Raw genomic sequence first — 15,791 nt, forward strand, 5'->3', positions numbered from 1 at the left:
AGATAGCTTAGTTAAAATTAAGGCTGTATTTTTGGCATGTACACAAAAAAGAGGAAAATAATCGAAGCATCCTGGTGAGAATTTCGTGCAATTCTTACATGTCTTGTTTCTTTGAAGTTCATGTAAACACGTGTGATGTCAAAGATCCACAGCTACAACATTAAAAGAATGTGTTCCTCCAATATCTGAGAAATTAAATTTTCTGTACTTTAAAAGTGGGTCTATCATGATTATGAATTACAAATGTTAATGAAATTGTATATACTTTACAATCCCTGCCGTAATGAAAGCTGAAAACGGGCTTAATCCTAGGTCAAAACAGTAAAAACAGTGAAAAGGGGGGTGGGGGAGGGGGTGGACGAAGTATTTGTCAACATGCATCTGTGACATCAGACTTACCTAATTCATGTTCAGCTTGGTACAAAAAATGTATCTGTACTTCATGTATCTCAAAAATGTCATTGTAGGAATTGAATGAAACATTCACCAGGATGCATGTTAGATTAAGTCCCGCTCTTACGAGCCAAGACTAAATTAAATTTTCCTTTCACAGAAATTGATATTTCAATGCGAATACAACCTTTAACATTTTTTTCTTCAATATAATCAGCTCAATTTGTGTGTGTTTGTCTGTTGTTTTCAAAGAATTAATACATGTTTATTCATGTCAGTTTATCACGTGATTATACTGTTATGTAGAAAATGATGAGCAAAACAGAAATAGATGGCGCTAGAGTCATACAACAGTTCCGAAGTTGAACGTCGAGTCGTAGTGTCTTGTACAGTTCGTGCGAAACTTGGACATTTTGTAGCACAGTGTGATAACCTTCTTTTGCTATCTGTAGAAATAAAACAAAAAAAGTAGGAAAAATAGAAGGTTAACGAAGCCTCATGAAAGTGTTATACTTATTCACTCGCTTTGCCGTTCGTGTGTGTTTGTATATATATTCCCTTATAACTAACGACCTGTCAGCCGAATAAAACACGGTTATATACTTAATCTTACCTCGATTTTATATTTTCCAGGCAATAATATCAACCAAAATTCTCCTAACTCTGTGGTCCTCTGTGGAAGTGTCCGATCGTGTACTCTCACTGTTGCATCATAGATGGGAGAATTATCGTTGTGACTTGTAACGACTCCTTTGATACCTAATTAAGAAGACGAAATTGGATATGCTTATTGAAATCAAATAAACAGAATATTTTTGTTCAACCTTTATTCCAAACAGTAAGAATTGTTCACTCTCTTAGAGTGGACCAGAACGCTCACTAATAAGAGAGTCACTCTTATCAAAGAAGTGACTTTGTGTCAATTTAGATTTGAAAGTAGTTGAATATTTTCACTCTATGAAACAGAGGACTGCTGGAGTTCAATCTGAGGAGAAGACTGGAAACTACTCCTCGAAAGGGTAAAATAATTGTGGAGGATCTCAAAGTATGTATTCTTACTCGTTGGAATTAATGCGTTAATATATAGTTATAGTCCACCGCTGAAAGGAAAGTTCTTCTATTGTCTCAAAAACACAATTAAACATAGAAATATGACCATTGGCGTGCGCAGGGGGAGGGGGAGGGGCAATTTCATACTTCAGTACCAATACTTGCTATTAATATTTCTCCTTAAATAGGGGGAAATAAAAAGAGAAACGGTAATGAATGTCATAAGAATAAAAGCAAATTGCAACCATACCAATTCATGGAGCATTATAATGGCCATATATAGTCATGTCAATGTTTAGACTTGTTCAAGTCTTCGTCTTGTACATGGAAGAATATCAAAAGTCTGGTATCTGCTTAAAGAAATACAAATATATATATAATGTTGGGGAATTTAACCTACGCGGTTGTATAACAACGCTAATTCAAGGACATTCTTATATGATCTTAGCATAAGGGTTTTAACCAGTTTGAACTTTTTTATTTTTTTTATTTTATTAGCACATACCTCTGTGGACTTGCTTCAAGTATTCAAACAACGAGTCTTTATTCTCTTCCCAATATTGAGCGATCTCGTCTCGGTGTGGATACTTGCAAGATCCTATTTCCAGAGTTATTTCGAAGCAACCACTTTGGAAGTAGTTATAGTCCTGCATGCCACCTGCATGGGATCAGATATATGACGGAATTTGTTTACAAATAAAGAATAATGCATTCGACATTCTAAGTATTATTTTATACGTCCCTGTATGCTGCCTGCATGGGATTACATAATGAAAGTAGTGTACAAATATAACCTAACAGTAAACTTTCGAACTGTAGATTATAGTCCTGTATATCAAATGCATATGATAGGTGCACAACACAGTGAGCTCGAAACTTTCCCATTTTGAAATATGTTGTGGCTTTGGAGGTTGTTAGGTTACTGAGACAATATGTAAATGGTGCTAAAACCGGGACCCCCCCCCCCCCTCCACGGCGTAATACTTTTAGCAGCAGAGTAATATGAGATAAAAAATATCCGTGAACTGCTTTTAAGCACATTTTCAAATTTTCAACTTTGCCATAATCAAGTTTGTCACGTGACTGCTGAGTCCGTTCCCGTATTAGAAGTTAACAGAGTTGTCTGTACTTATCCTTTAGGGATTCTACTCGTTCTTCGTGCATCTACATAGTAGTGTAAGATGAAGTACCATACGCGTACTCGCGAGAACTTGGTTAATCTGTGTACTCGCACTCCTATACCAAAGGGAATTCTGCTTGAATTCGTACTCACGGATTTGTACTCGCACCAGGGGCGTATCCAGGGGGGCGCAACAGGCGCGCGCCCCCCTATTGGCCGTCACCAAAAAAAAAAAAAGTTTAGCAAAAAAAAAAAAAAAAAACATAAATTGATGACGACCTTTATGTGAGATGTCGGTGACCGCTCAACCCCCCCCCCCCCTCCCGTATGCTTTATTTTTTGTTTGCCAAAAAAAGGTTCTGGCGAAATTCGGCGGCATAATAGTTTTAGAAACATAGATGGTAATTGTGTTTGTATTATCACTATAAACACTAAATGGCATGCCAGCCATACTAAATTGTGCATTTTGTGTCCATATTTATTGGAAATGTTGCTTATTATTAAGGTCGAAAAATGGATCACATATGGCCATGGGCGGCGATCCTGGGTGGAGGGGGGATATATCCCCCCATGAAAATGGGTGGAGGGGATGTAATGCACCATATCCCCCCCCCCACCAATGCCAGGGATAAGAATATTTTCATGCCTACATTTATGCATCTTCGTTAATGTACGGCTCTTTTTTAGCTTCATTTCTCGCCTACCATAAACGCAGTGCGATCTTTTCAAATAAAGCGTCTTTATAAAGCAAAAATAGTTGACTGTAGGCTTCATTGGCCCTATAACAACAAAATGTATTATTGCGCCCACGGTATTGATATAGTACATATATGCACCCTCATAGTATTCATATAGGCCCTATAGTAGGCCTACACACGTACATGTTCCCTCGAACAGCTGAGAATCTCATGTAACCAGGGTAATGCTTAATACACGTTTCACCTGGATGCCCTAGCAATCGGTACCTAGGAATGTAACTATGTGTAATTGTGTATTGCATGTGTATAGGCCTATAATAGCCTGCATGAGGCCATTTTATTCATCGAATAATATAACAGAGCTCTCGAACATTCTAACGTTGCGCCTGAAACAAGATTGACAGGGGCAATTTTCCCAAAATAACACCCGAAATTAAAAAAAAAGTATTTTGGATCCTGATTATGAGATATTTCTGACATGACATCCCTATTTTAAAGTTGGGTATATGCCGCTTGGAAACCTCGGGAAGTGCCGTTTCCGGCCATCTAGAGGGTTTGTTAATCCCAAAATTTTCTTGTACGCTTCGCGCCAACTCATGGTGGCGCTACGCTTAGATAGTCAACAAGGTCATATCCCCCCCACTCGGAAGTACGGATCGCCGCCCATGCATATGACACCATTTTGCATTTCAGCCCTTCTTTGAAAGCAAAAATTGTACACCCCTCCCCTTAGACCCATCCCTCAGGACGGCGATCATTCATGCCTGGCGTCCCATCTATTGGAAAATCCTGGATACGCCCCTGTCGCACTGCGTACTCCATACATTTATAAGAAATCTAGTATTGATATTAGTGTAAGATTGAGTACTCGTACACCGCTAAGAGAGCCTTGTACTCATACGTACTCATCCCAAAGGAAATTCTACTTGTATAGTCGTACTCACGGATTTGTACTCGCACTGCGTACTCCATACATTTTTAAGAAATCTAGTATTGATATAAGTGTAAGATCATACCCGCTGAGAGAGCCTTTTACTCGTATACGTACTCATATCAAAGGGAATTCTACTTGTAATCTTGTTTTGCCTTTTTTTTGTCTCTATAGGGCCCCATTGGAAATGGGCCGACGTTCTGTCAGACAAATGTGTTTCGCTCCTGTTACTCTTTTTGTTCTTTTTAATCTGTTCCATTATATTATGTCTTCTCTGTTATTTTTTGGTATTTTGATCAATCTGAGTGCGAATAAACAAACAAACAATCGTACTCAGGGATTTGTGCTCACACTGCGTACTCAACATATTTTTAAGAAATCTTGTATTGATATTAGTGTAAGATTAAGTACTCTTACCCCTTAAGAGAGGCTTTTACTCGTACGTATACTCATGCCATTCTGTATGTACTCGAACTCATGCTGCAGCTGTACTCGGACAGCAAGTCTGCCAGACTGTACTGAGGTATCATATAGTCTGGGAAACGCTCAAAATGACAATTGAGCTAAGCAACGGCACCATTACTGATGGAATGATTCTATCAAATATTACAAATGAATCTAAAGAAGGTTATTTTTTTAAGAACAGTGACGTTAAGAATAGTTAATCGATTCTTGATATATCTTTATACGTACTCACCACTTACTGCGTACCAGTCGGCACCATTCGTTATCCCTTCCTTAAAGCCATACTCAGCTGAAAAATTAGCGTATCTGGTCGTCTCATTGAATTTTCTCATACGGCCGTGTGCAGCACTATAAGTCAACGCGAGGAATCGAAATACGTCATCATCTGAGCATGCGCTGTATGGAGAGAAATCCGCAAGTGTCCGGTACAGTTCCTTCTTAGCTGTAAAAGGAAAAAAAAGAGAGATAAAAATGGTTTGTTGTCACTTTATAGACTTTGTTACCAAGTTAATGTCACTTTTCGCGTTCCATACTTCAAAGTTCGCAGCTTACGTCGTGATGTATTTCTGTGACTTGCAACTGCAGACACTTTTCATAAAGCCAAAAGTGATTTAAATTCATTGATTTTGTCCACATTTTTCATCGAAGGTATTTTCAGCTCAGTTCCATGATTCCAAACTTTGAAACTCACTAACATTTATAAGTGACAGTTTGTTCGAAGCAGCTGCTCGGCCACCAGAACTCAAATGTTGTGCATCCCTCACTTCGTTGAAAAGACTTCTGAAAACTCACCTTATGCGTCCGGCATTCATCAATGTAAACCAATAATTATTTTGTTCATTTGGGTTTGCTTTTTATTCTCTCCTTAGCTCCCGCGCCTTGAGTACTCTTCCGGTGGATATGCGGATGTTATAAATCATCATTATTATTTTTATTTATTATTATTAGAAATTTCATCGGTCTACTGATCACTTCAGGGGCTCACCCCATGATCGTTAACGAGTAGGGGGCGGGGGGGGGGGCGGCTATAGGGAGGGAGTTGTCATTAACAGCAGTAGAGCATGTGTTTATCATCTAACGATGCCTTAGTTCTCGTTACAACAGTTTTAGATGTCTTTTAAAAAATTTGGGTGGGGGGGGGCGGTCCAGTTAGGAACTTCTACATCTATGTACATCAGTATCAAAGAGCAAGTAGCAAAGAAATGGTGGTATACTAATCTTTCAAAACGAGTTTATTACCATAATTATTGAAGAGAGTTTGTAACTTACGGGGTTCCAAGTTATCCAATGGATAATTAGCTACAAGAGCACCTCCATGAAAGTTTGCGGAAAGAACAAAATGTTCCTTTTCTAACCAATCCATGACAGCCTGCGTCTCCTTTTGTATCTCAAACCCGGTTTCTTCAAAATAGTCTGGAAAGTTTCTGTTTATATCGAATCCATTAGCGTTTGTTCTGTTAAGGATATAACAAAGAATTTGTTCCTTTCTTAAAACCTAAATCACAAGGCTGGGGCCTAATGTTTGCCAGAAGTAATTTTAAAGAGCATTTGAGGATAGTGCAACTGTCACAGTATGGGATGGGAAGTTCCATTTCGACCATGCCCCCCCCCCATCACACCCCATCACACCAAACCACATAGCACCACCCCACCACCCAAGCTCCATGATCTGAAACCATCGATTCGAAATATGACACGAACTTTGTGCCCCTGCAAAAGAATATATATTTAAAACTGATAAAGTAAAAGCTGTTTTTTTTCTTGTTTTGGAAGGGCAAGGTGAATGTGGCAGGGGGGGGGGTGTTGGGGGACGGACGGTTACACTAATTCCCTCTGTCAATCCTTAGAGGGGTTCCATTAATTATTACTGCATCGAACGTGTAAGATTGAACCTTTCAATCTATGCATTTAAAGAAAAGAAAATGAGAAAAAAGACCATGGTAATGATTGCAAAGAATAACAGTATCAAAACGACTGCAGAGCAAAATCTAAGACTATACCTCCCTACCACCCCGTAGCATTCTTCTTCTTCTGATAGTTCAAATCCATCTGGATTTAGGGAGGGCATGATGTGTATTCTGGTGTTGTCAAGGAGACGTGTGACTTTGTCGTCCTTGCCGTAGTTGGCCAATAAGCTCTCAGCAAAATGTAGCAAAATTTCTCTGCCGACCACCTGCGAAATAGAAGTATAGGACGAAATATTTTATTTAACTTGCTATATCGCAATGCAAGATATGCTTCAAAAATATATTAATGATGATAAAATATATTAAATATATATTATTATTATTAAAAAAATATATTAATTAATATATTAATGATGATAAATCATGTTTCTTGAGACAAACAAGATAAATCAAATCTTATAAGTTGGACCAGGGGCGTCGGAGCCGTTCGCCGGACCAATATTCACGGCGCAAAAAAAGAAAAGAAAGTAGGACTAAGAAAAAAAATTGGCCAAAAATAATCTGGGAGGTATATTTTTCAATAGTTTTCAATAATGATGACGGCAAGTAGGCTAAAATGTGACTACTCTGGCATGGCAGGGGTCTTGTTTTCAAGCTCGGGAAGTGCCAATTCCTGCAATCTGGGAGGCATTTTTTTTCAAAATTTTCTCCATTACGCTACGCGCCAACCACATGGTGGCGCGTAGCGTAGTTTGACCTACCAAACGCCACCCCCCCCCCCCGATAATGATAATAGATGGCCACACTCTGATCTGCCGTACCAATCCCAAATAGCTTCCGACGCCCCTGTGGACAGTGACAAACTATTAGTATGTTAAACATTTGTGTAACACTGATGACAACTATGATACGTCGTAGTCCTTTAATGATAATTTTACTTTTGTAAGCTTTCTTTCTTAGCTCTTGTCAGAAAATGATTGTTTTTTACCTTTCAACAATGGAATCTTATTACCCCTCCCTGTTTCATCATACAACCCCCTCCCCCCTCCTGTCCCACGCTCACGTCCACAATACCCACGGTTATCACAAGGGTGACGAGGGCTCTCAATATTTCTTTTTTCCCTTTTGCAGAATTTGAGAAAGATTCTGTGACGTAGGCAAATGGAAGGACTATTTTATTGCGTTTTCAACTGACCTCATTTCCATGCATGTTACCGATGTATTTGACTTCTGGTCGCAACAGCACATGATCCCCTGGAATAGAACTTGATAACGCAATCACCCACAAAGAACGACCTGCGTGTGTGTATTAAACAGAGAGAGGAAATAGGAAGGAAATATCATGTATGCAGACCGCAGCTGGTTTCGTTTGAAGTACTTTGTAACATCTTCTAACAATCCGAAATGCAGTACAAAACACATTTGCTCTATTTGTCATGTGACAATGAATTAATGTTTGTATGCATAAAGTGCATCTCTTAGGAAACACGGTCCATCCTTAGACATTGAAAGTTCAGCTTATGGCAACAAAACACATAGCAGGTATCTATTGTTTAATATATATGTAATTGGCATATATAAATCGAGCGGATGTTAACAATTGTCAGTATTAGTAGGCATACGAAATATCTGCTATACCTGCACTTAATGTGTGGCTTTATACATGAATCTGTACATTCACGATAGGACTTTAAACTTAGGCCTTGACATTTTCATAACATGTTTAGTTGCAGTGGCGTAGGAAGGTACTTTTGAGTGGGGGGGGGGGGGCTGAAGACTGATGGCCGGCCTGGGGGAGGGGTCTAATTTTTTTGCATTTCCAGGTGGCCTCAGATGCAATTTGGTGCAATATAGCACACTTCAACTCTCACTCCATTTTGTAAAGAATTTTGCATTTTCACCTGGCCTTAAATGCAATTTGGTACTCCAAATGAGATTTTTTTCTCATTTGGAAATGAAAAAGGGGTTTTCTGACTTGCGGAGCGGGGGGCGGAATGATACTTCCGCCCCCATATTTTTCACTGGGGGGCTGGCGCCCCCCAGCCCCCCGGTTCCTACGCCCTTGTTTAGTTGTATAGTACAGTTACCTAGGTATGTATAATCTTGCCTATAATTCTGCATGTCAAAATCTGGAGAAAGTTCAAATGCAATTGAGAGAGGATTGGGAAGTTTAATTAATGATTTGGTTTGTGTTATAAACATCACTGATTTAAGCAGACTGGTCTAGATACCTCCAAATTCAAGGGAAATTATCGCTCTATTACTTATATGGTATGGGGTGGGGCCGGGGAAGGAGGAGTGGGGAAGCCCTTTGCATATGGTCCAGATCATTTATTTTTAAATATTTATACTCTATGAACACTTTATGTGTAAATACGTGTAACTATATGTAGAAATGGGCTATATGTGTAACTAAACTCTGTAATCATATGTTTAGTTATATCCCTAACTATATATATCTGCGTGTGTTATTATATGTGTAGAAGGTGCCGAGTATATGTGATGTAAAATAAATGAGCATAACTTACCATCCACCGATTTGCCGATGGAATAAACATGAGTCATCTCTGGGTAAATGTCATGCAGCATTTCCAAAGATGACGTCATCGCTTCGTAATCGTGGTAATTGGCAAGACTGATTATTTTTTGAGCTCCGGATCCATAATTCATCAGGAGACCGATGAGGACAAAACAGAGGTAGAACGATTTGAGTAGCTTCATCGCGGTAAACAAATCTGTAGTTTGAGATTATGATAATAGAATAAACTTAATAAAGACAACAACAATTACGAAAAAGAAGAAAAAGAACAATAAAAATAAAGAACGAAAATAAGGCAAATACATTGAAGTTAATGGAATTTTAATATGAAAGAAACTTGATACATCTTGTAAACATTAAACATATTGAAAAGAAAAAATCCTTTAATGGCAGGATTTAATTGTTATTTTAATGCTGTACTAAATGTTATTGTTGTTCATTAATTTGAGTTGTATACATATGTCTCTCTGACCAAACCAATGTAAAGTTTATACACTGAAATGTATAGCGTTCAATCTAACTATACGAGATACACCTACACGGCTATCACAGGTTATACAGAACAGTTGCTATGTGAGTCAGTTATCCAACCGTTCTTGTCCGACACATAAAATGTGGTGACCCACAAAGTTTGATATCATCTTTCTTGTTTGTCATACTAAGTTTTAAACTTTTAATGTTATAACACTTAATTTCATACATTGTTCCTGGTTTAATATTTGTGAAGAAAAGTAACGGCCATATTTTAAGATACGGTACTCTAGCTGTTGTGTCAACGGAGCCAGTTCGGCCACTGGAGCAATTGCGTCACCGCGGATCCCCTTTCTTTAAAGTCCTCCTTTTTCTTCTCCTTAAGTTAAGTAGGCCTATAGTATAGCGCCCATGCACACGGATACCACACGCTTGAAAGTATAATTGAACATTGTTGGGGTCACGTGTAGTTATTTAGTTAAACAATGGAGCTGCAACCGAATAGCTCCATGGTTAAACCCAATAAAAACGATGGAAAGTTGGAAACGTAACGAATCAAGAATGTATACATTTACCTTTAGATATGGTTTATATTACTTACATGCCATCAATGGAAGGCCCCTTAAACGTCCCGTTAATGTATTTCCTAACTCGTAAGAGTCCCTCTAAAGGTAATAATCCAACAAGCATTAATTATACAGTTAAGCTAACTAAGAACATTGGCAGGCAAAAATGTCACGTTGATAACCTTTACCGAAACCACAACCCGCAAAAAAAAAAAAAAAAAAAAACCGACAGAAATGTTTTGTTTAGAGGGCGTGAATTAATGTTTAAAGAGCGCCAGAGCCGTATGTACTCGCGAAGAAGCCTCATTGGCTTATCAGAGCCGCAAGCTGACCGAAGTCAGTCTCTTACATTCATATTTAACGTCCATGATTATGAATTGTTCATTGTCAACAACTCTGTAACTGGACGACATACATTAATCTGGGAGTGACTCGAACCGGGGACCAGCATTATGGTCAAGAGGAGAGGATGGGATGGAGTTTGAGGATGGAGTCTCGGTAGGAGATGGTGGTGGGGGCGGGCTGCCGTACAAGCATTGGTGTAGAACATCTTTGTAATCAAAGGCAACCTTGGTATAACAGAGAGACCCAAATAATGCATATTTTCTTCGTTTCTTTCTTACATCTTTTGCAACATATTTGATGCAGTTGATGTTATTACTCATTAGATTCTATAGTTGACCATTAAGCTGCAACTCATGAATAATGCATGTATGAATAATTGTACCTGTTGGATATGTCTGAATTTCCCCTAGAAAGTGGGGTGGGGGGGGAATTAAAGAAAATAAGAGAGTAATTCTACCTCACCATCACACTTGAGATTGCACGATTGATCGCGAAAGTGCAACGATATGATCCGGGCAAGGGCGTAGGAACCGGGGGGGCTGGGGGCGCCAGCCCCCCCAGTGAAAATATGGGGGCGGAAGTATCATTCCGCCCCCCCCCCCCCGCTTCGCTAGTCAGAAAACCCCTTTTTCATTTCCAAATGAGAAAAAAAATCTCATTTGGAGCACCAAATTGCATCTAAGGCCAGGTGAAAATGCAAAATTATTTACAAAATGGAGTGGGTGTTGAAGTGTGCTATATTGCACCAAATTGCATCTGAGGCCACTGGAAATGCAAAAAAATCCAAAGGGGAGGGGGACAGCCCCTCCCCTTAGACCCCACCCCCAGGCCGGCCATCAGTCTTCAGCCCCCCCCCCCCCCCCACTCAAAAGTACCTTCCTACGCCACTGTGATCCGATGAGGAGATGACGTATTTACGTGCCTCCTCATAAACAACACATATCCACAGAAATGTGTGTATTTGTTTCTGTGATATGGACCTGTTCGCACATGTTCTGTTGTTGTCAGGTGTTTCAGTGTACTGCTACTGCTCAATTTATCGGAAGCCAGCCCTGCGTATATCTTATAACAATTTCTTGTAAGTTTCAATTTTTTATGCCGTTTTTTGGCAGGGTGAGAGAGAGAACCTAAAAGAGCTGTAACCCTTTCTTCTGTGTTGCATTTTGCGGTGCAACCCGGTATTTGAGTAAATATATACCTAAATTCGTACAAATTGCGGACCCTCCCCCTCCCCACCTTAATGATCGGCTATGGGTACATGCCATTCCAGAAAGCAGTAATAGTTTTGTTAACAATTATTATTCCAGTCGTATATAAACGGAAGGATTAAGGAACATATACTGGAAGTAATATAAAGTTAAATAATTGTTTTCTTTATATTGAACAATGACTTGAAAAGCATTTACCCTATACACGAACTGAGATCGCCGCGGTTGCCAAGATCAAGGAGACCACAATGGTATATGAGTCATATCACTTCCGTTTTAATATTTTCCTTTGTCATTGATGGAACTTTCTATGTTTTGGTTAACATTGTTGTTTTGGTTTATACCAGCATAGGCACTATTTAATTTTAAGGCAGCCTATTGTTTGGTCACTAACATTTTTACCATAAATATGCGCCCCCCCCCAGGGACGTGTATATTAAGTACGGTATGTAACTTAATTGAGAATACATTATTCTTCAGTCCGTATTTCCCAGGCCCCTTAATTTACTGTCCCCGGGCCTGTGGCTGTGGCGCACTGCCCCGTGCACCCTCGCTCAACTGCACCTATCAACTATATATTAGCGTATATACTCTCCTATTTTTGCAACAAATGAAGGTTAATTCGCCAGTGTTTAAAGCATTCACAATATTTCGCCACCCACACTTTTCACACTATATTGATGATATGTATTAAAAACCGAAGTGAAAAAGAAAGAAAGACAGACTTCATTATTGGAATGAAGAGCTGGTCTACCTTATTATTAGACAAACATCAATATTTGGATAATGCTGTAACTATTCTTGTAACTAACTATTTTGTACCACAGTGGTGTGTGTAAGGGGGTGGTGGGGGGGGCATGGCCCACCCACTTTTCCATCGTTCGATGATTCGGCGGGGGAAATGGTTCAGTATATAAGGGGATTGTTTTACTTTCAGCCGGGAAAATTTAGACCACTGTGTGTAACTATACATATTGTACAGAATTTATGTAAATGACCTCCCTCTTACAATACGCTAAATTCTACACAAGATTGCAGTCAATTCGCCGACGACCTCGCTATTTGGCAAAGTAGTAAAAGAATCTCTTTTAGCCTTAGTTCAATTAAAAAATTCACTGATTGCGTTTACACCTATAGTGTAGTAAATAGAGAGTTAAAATAAACCCAGATAAATCTATGTTTGTAATATTTAAGTATCCTTACTCTAGAACCGTGGTTTTCAACCTTGGGCTCGCGGGCCCATTTGGGCCCGCGAAGCCGATTTTGTGGGCTCGCGAGCATTGCCCTAGTAATGATTAAAAATTGTGGCATTTTTGGGGGCTGGTGGCGAAGGCACATGATGATGTTTCTTAGGAAGCCTCTTCGATGAAACCTTGTACAACGGGTAAAATTTACTCAACCCTAACCCTATAAGACTAGTATAAGAGAATTCGGTGACTCCCATCAACCACTGCACACTACGTATTTACCAAGGTTATGATGTGTGGAAGCCTTGCTTTGTACCATTGCCTTGTACCATTGCGGGTTGCAAGAAATCTTTGAGATAGGCTCTAATTGGGAAGTACCTGTCATCTGATCACGGAGGAACATACATAGCTCTGATTGAGTCCCCGGGTCACTTGTGTCAAGAATACACTAATAAACGCTGTGAAATTGATTTTATGAAGTTGATAACTTTGCAGGGTAGGGTATGGGCTCGCGAGGACGGCTCGGAAGACGAATTGGGCTCGTGATCGAAAAAAGGTTGAAAACCAAGGCTCTAGAATGACTTGACTGAGGACTATAAATTATCAAAATTTCTAGCACTAACACAACCCCCAGCAAAGAGGTTATTTTCCTAGGAATTACCCTATACAGGGACAGTAAGCAAAACTTTAAAAACATATTTATATCTCTACCGGGAGAGCCTGGAGGATCTCAAATATTCTTAAAAGTCTAAGGAATCTTATTTGTCTCCCTCCGCACATCCTTTTACAGCTTCATAATACTTAAATCAAACCTTTTACTACATACGGCAGTATCTGCCTCCTAAGTTGTTCTAAAGTTTCGATTATCCAAACTAAACATTTTTAATAATAAAGCGCTAAGAATTTGTCAATACACCCCTAGTAATATTGCTACCAAAAAAGCTGCTTGAAGCAGTAAACACAATCCCTCTCTTTGATCAACTTAATTTTTTTTTTTTCAAACTAAAAATATTTTTTTAAATAACACATCTCCTAGACCCCCTTATTCAAAATCTCCTGCTTAAGTACATCATTAATAAAACCTACTCAAAACATAATTTAGAAATCCTCTCTAGATAAGTTAGACTTTTTAAACTGGGAGGAGGCTTAGGCTCTGGGAGAAGGAGGGACCCCCTGTTTAGGACCCCGGTGGCTAGAGGGCTTGTGAGTCAAACTCAGGAAAAATAGTTCTCTCGCGGGGAACAGCCTAGTCTTGGCCAAGTCGTTTGTAATACTCTTTTTCTCGCGTGCATATGGAAAGCCGTTTTAACATTTAATAAGGAATTTCAGATATCTCGAAATAATTTCAGATATCTCAAATTAAATTACAGATATCTCAAATTTATTTAAGATATTTACAAATAATTGCAGATATCTTAAAATCAATTTCAGATATCTCGAAATACCAGGGAATTTCAGATATCTGAAATTGAATTCGAGATATCTCGAATTCATTTTCAGATATCTCGAATTCAATTTCAGATATCTCGAATTCAATTTCAGATATCTGAAATAGAATTTTAGATATCTCGAATTCAATTTCAGATATCTCGAATTCAATTTCAGATATCTGAAATAAAATTTCAGGTATCTCGAATTCATTTTCAGATATCTCGAATTCAATTTCAGATATCTCGAACTCAATTTTAGATATCTGAAATAGAATTTTAGATATCTAAAATAAGAAACAATTTAAGATATCTGAAATTCCCGATTAAATGTTAAAATAGCTTTCCATACGTGCAACTGTATATATGCCTCAGAGTCCGTTTCTGCCTATACCACGAATGTGCTTGCCCATATTTTTTAACATTACATGCACGAGGATCTGTCCGATACAAACGTCTTGGACATTTCTCAAAGGGGCGTGAACTTATGCATACCACAAATTATTAGTATCAATCGAGAGCGTTGTCGCGGGCGTTTCTCTGGGCAGTACAGCAAATAGATGTGGGAAAATAGTTTTGTGGAAAAGAAAGGTACACTAGGCTGTTCATACTAGGGTCTTAACAAGACTAGGAAGAGCCCAGCCACTTGGAAGGGATTTTTCCTTTTTTTCATAGCTTTGTTCTCCTCCCGGGATGGTAGGGTTGCCAGGTCTGGAGCAGCCTTCCATTCTGTTTATATTGCTTGACTTCTGTATACCCTTGCCGTTGTATTTCAATAGTGTGTTTAAATTTGTCTTATACTAACCTGCAGGAGCCGGTTCGATCAGGTTTGTCCCCACCCCCTGACACTACGTGCAATTGTTGACATTCACGGCAAATGAAATATATCAAAATACGCCGAGGATGGGGTAGGTTATGCGGGATATTAAAACTATACTCATTATTCATCAAGATTACAATTTTTATGTAGAAAAAGGGCACATTTTTAACCTGAGGAAAAGTGGGGGCACGTGCCCCCTGGTCCCCCGGTTCCGCCGCCCTTGAGAGGACCCCACCCCCCTTCCGTTCCGCAGTTGTTCGGGACATGACATGAATATGCCTCGTTGAAAATACTATTACCAAATTTGGCGCCAAATATTGCGGGCGCTTGTCCTAGTCGGATTCAATCACTATCCCAGCTAGCCGTTTGCACTACATTTGTGTATATATGTGAGTTGTACTCCGTAGCCCACGTGTGAATTATCGAAATGGCAGATAGTGGATCCGAAGAAGAGCTAACAATTTCCAATGATTTGGTCGTTACCAAGTATAAAATGGCCGGTGATATGGTCAACTGTAAGTTATAGTCGTTTAAAGAATGAAAATGAGGAGTTTTAAGGGAATGTAAAGTTGTCAAGTAGCGATAATAAGAGTCACCGTTTCAGTACTATTGTAGTACATTAAGCCGTACTATACAATATGGAGTGTAATGTGCGTGTGTAGGC

At 39.2% G+C, this 15,791-nt stretch overlaps 2 protein-coding genes across 4 annotated transcripts in view; one reads left to right on the forward strand and one right to left on the reverse strand.

Moving 5' to 3' along the window:
- LOC139964440 (carboxypeptidase D-like) overlaps nucleotides 1-15,791 on the reverse strand; it is an 18,293-nt gene continuing 2,502 nt past the window's right edge. Inside the window, exons 1-9 of one of the 2 annotated variants that reach the window (XM_071965995.1) lie at nucleotides 10,176-10,333; nucleotides 9,093-9,299; nucleotides 7,760-7,860; nucleotides 6,658-6,830; nucleotides 5,927-6,111; nucleotides 4,890-5,099; nucleotides 1,949-2,101; nucleotides 1,007-1,152; nucleotides 1-839 (exon numbers count right to left, since the gene is read on the reverse strand). In XM_071965995.1, the coding sequence (XP_071822096.1) occupies nucleotides 684-839; nucleotides 1,007-1,152; nucleotides 1,949-2,101; nucleotides 4,890-5,099; nucleotides 5,927-6,111; nucleotides 6,658-6,830; nucleotides 7,760-7,860; nucleotides 9,093-9,299; nucleotides 10,176-10,182 (1,338 nt within the window). In that variant the 5' untranslated portion in view covers nucleotides 10,183-10,333 and the 3' untranslated portion in view covers nucleotides 1-683. Of the gene's footprint in view, nucleotides 840-1,006; nucleotides 1,153-1,948; nucleotides 2,102-4,889; nucleotides 5,100-5,926; nucleotides 6,112-6,657; nucleotides 6,831-7,759; nucleotides 7,861-9,092; nucleotides 9,300-10,175; nucleotides 10,334-15,791 lie in introns of those variants that run through there. The other variant, XM_071965996.1, reaches the window with a different exon arrangement.
- LOC139964442 (proliferation-associated protein 2G4-like) overlaps nucleotides 15,486-15,791 on the forward strand; it is a 17,207-nt gene continuing 16,901 nt past the window's right edge. For both annotated transcript variants that reach the window (XR_011791972.1, XM_071965999.1), the window contains exon 1: nucleotides 15,486-15,642. Coding sequence is in view for 1 of the 2 variants with exons in the window: in XM_071965999.1 (XP_071822100.1) it covers nucleotides 15,555-15,642 (88 nt within the window). In the remaining variant the exon portion in view is untranslated. The remainder of the gene's footprint in view (nucleotides 15,643-15,791) is intronic.

Source organism: Apostichopus japonicus, chromosome 23 (genome assembly GCF_037975245.1).
Source record: "Apostichopus japonicus isolate 1M-3 chromosome 23, ASM3797524v1, whole genome shotgun sequence".
NCBI lineage: Eukaryota > Metazoa > Echinodermata > Holothuroidea > Aspidochirotida > Stichopodidae > Apostichopus > Apostichopus japonicus.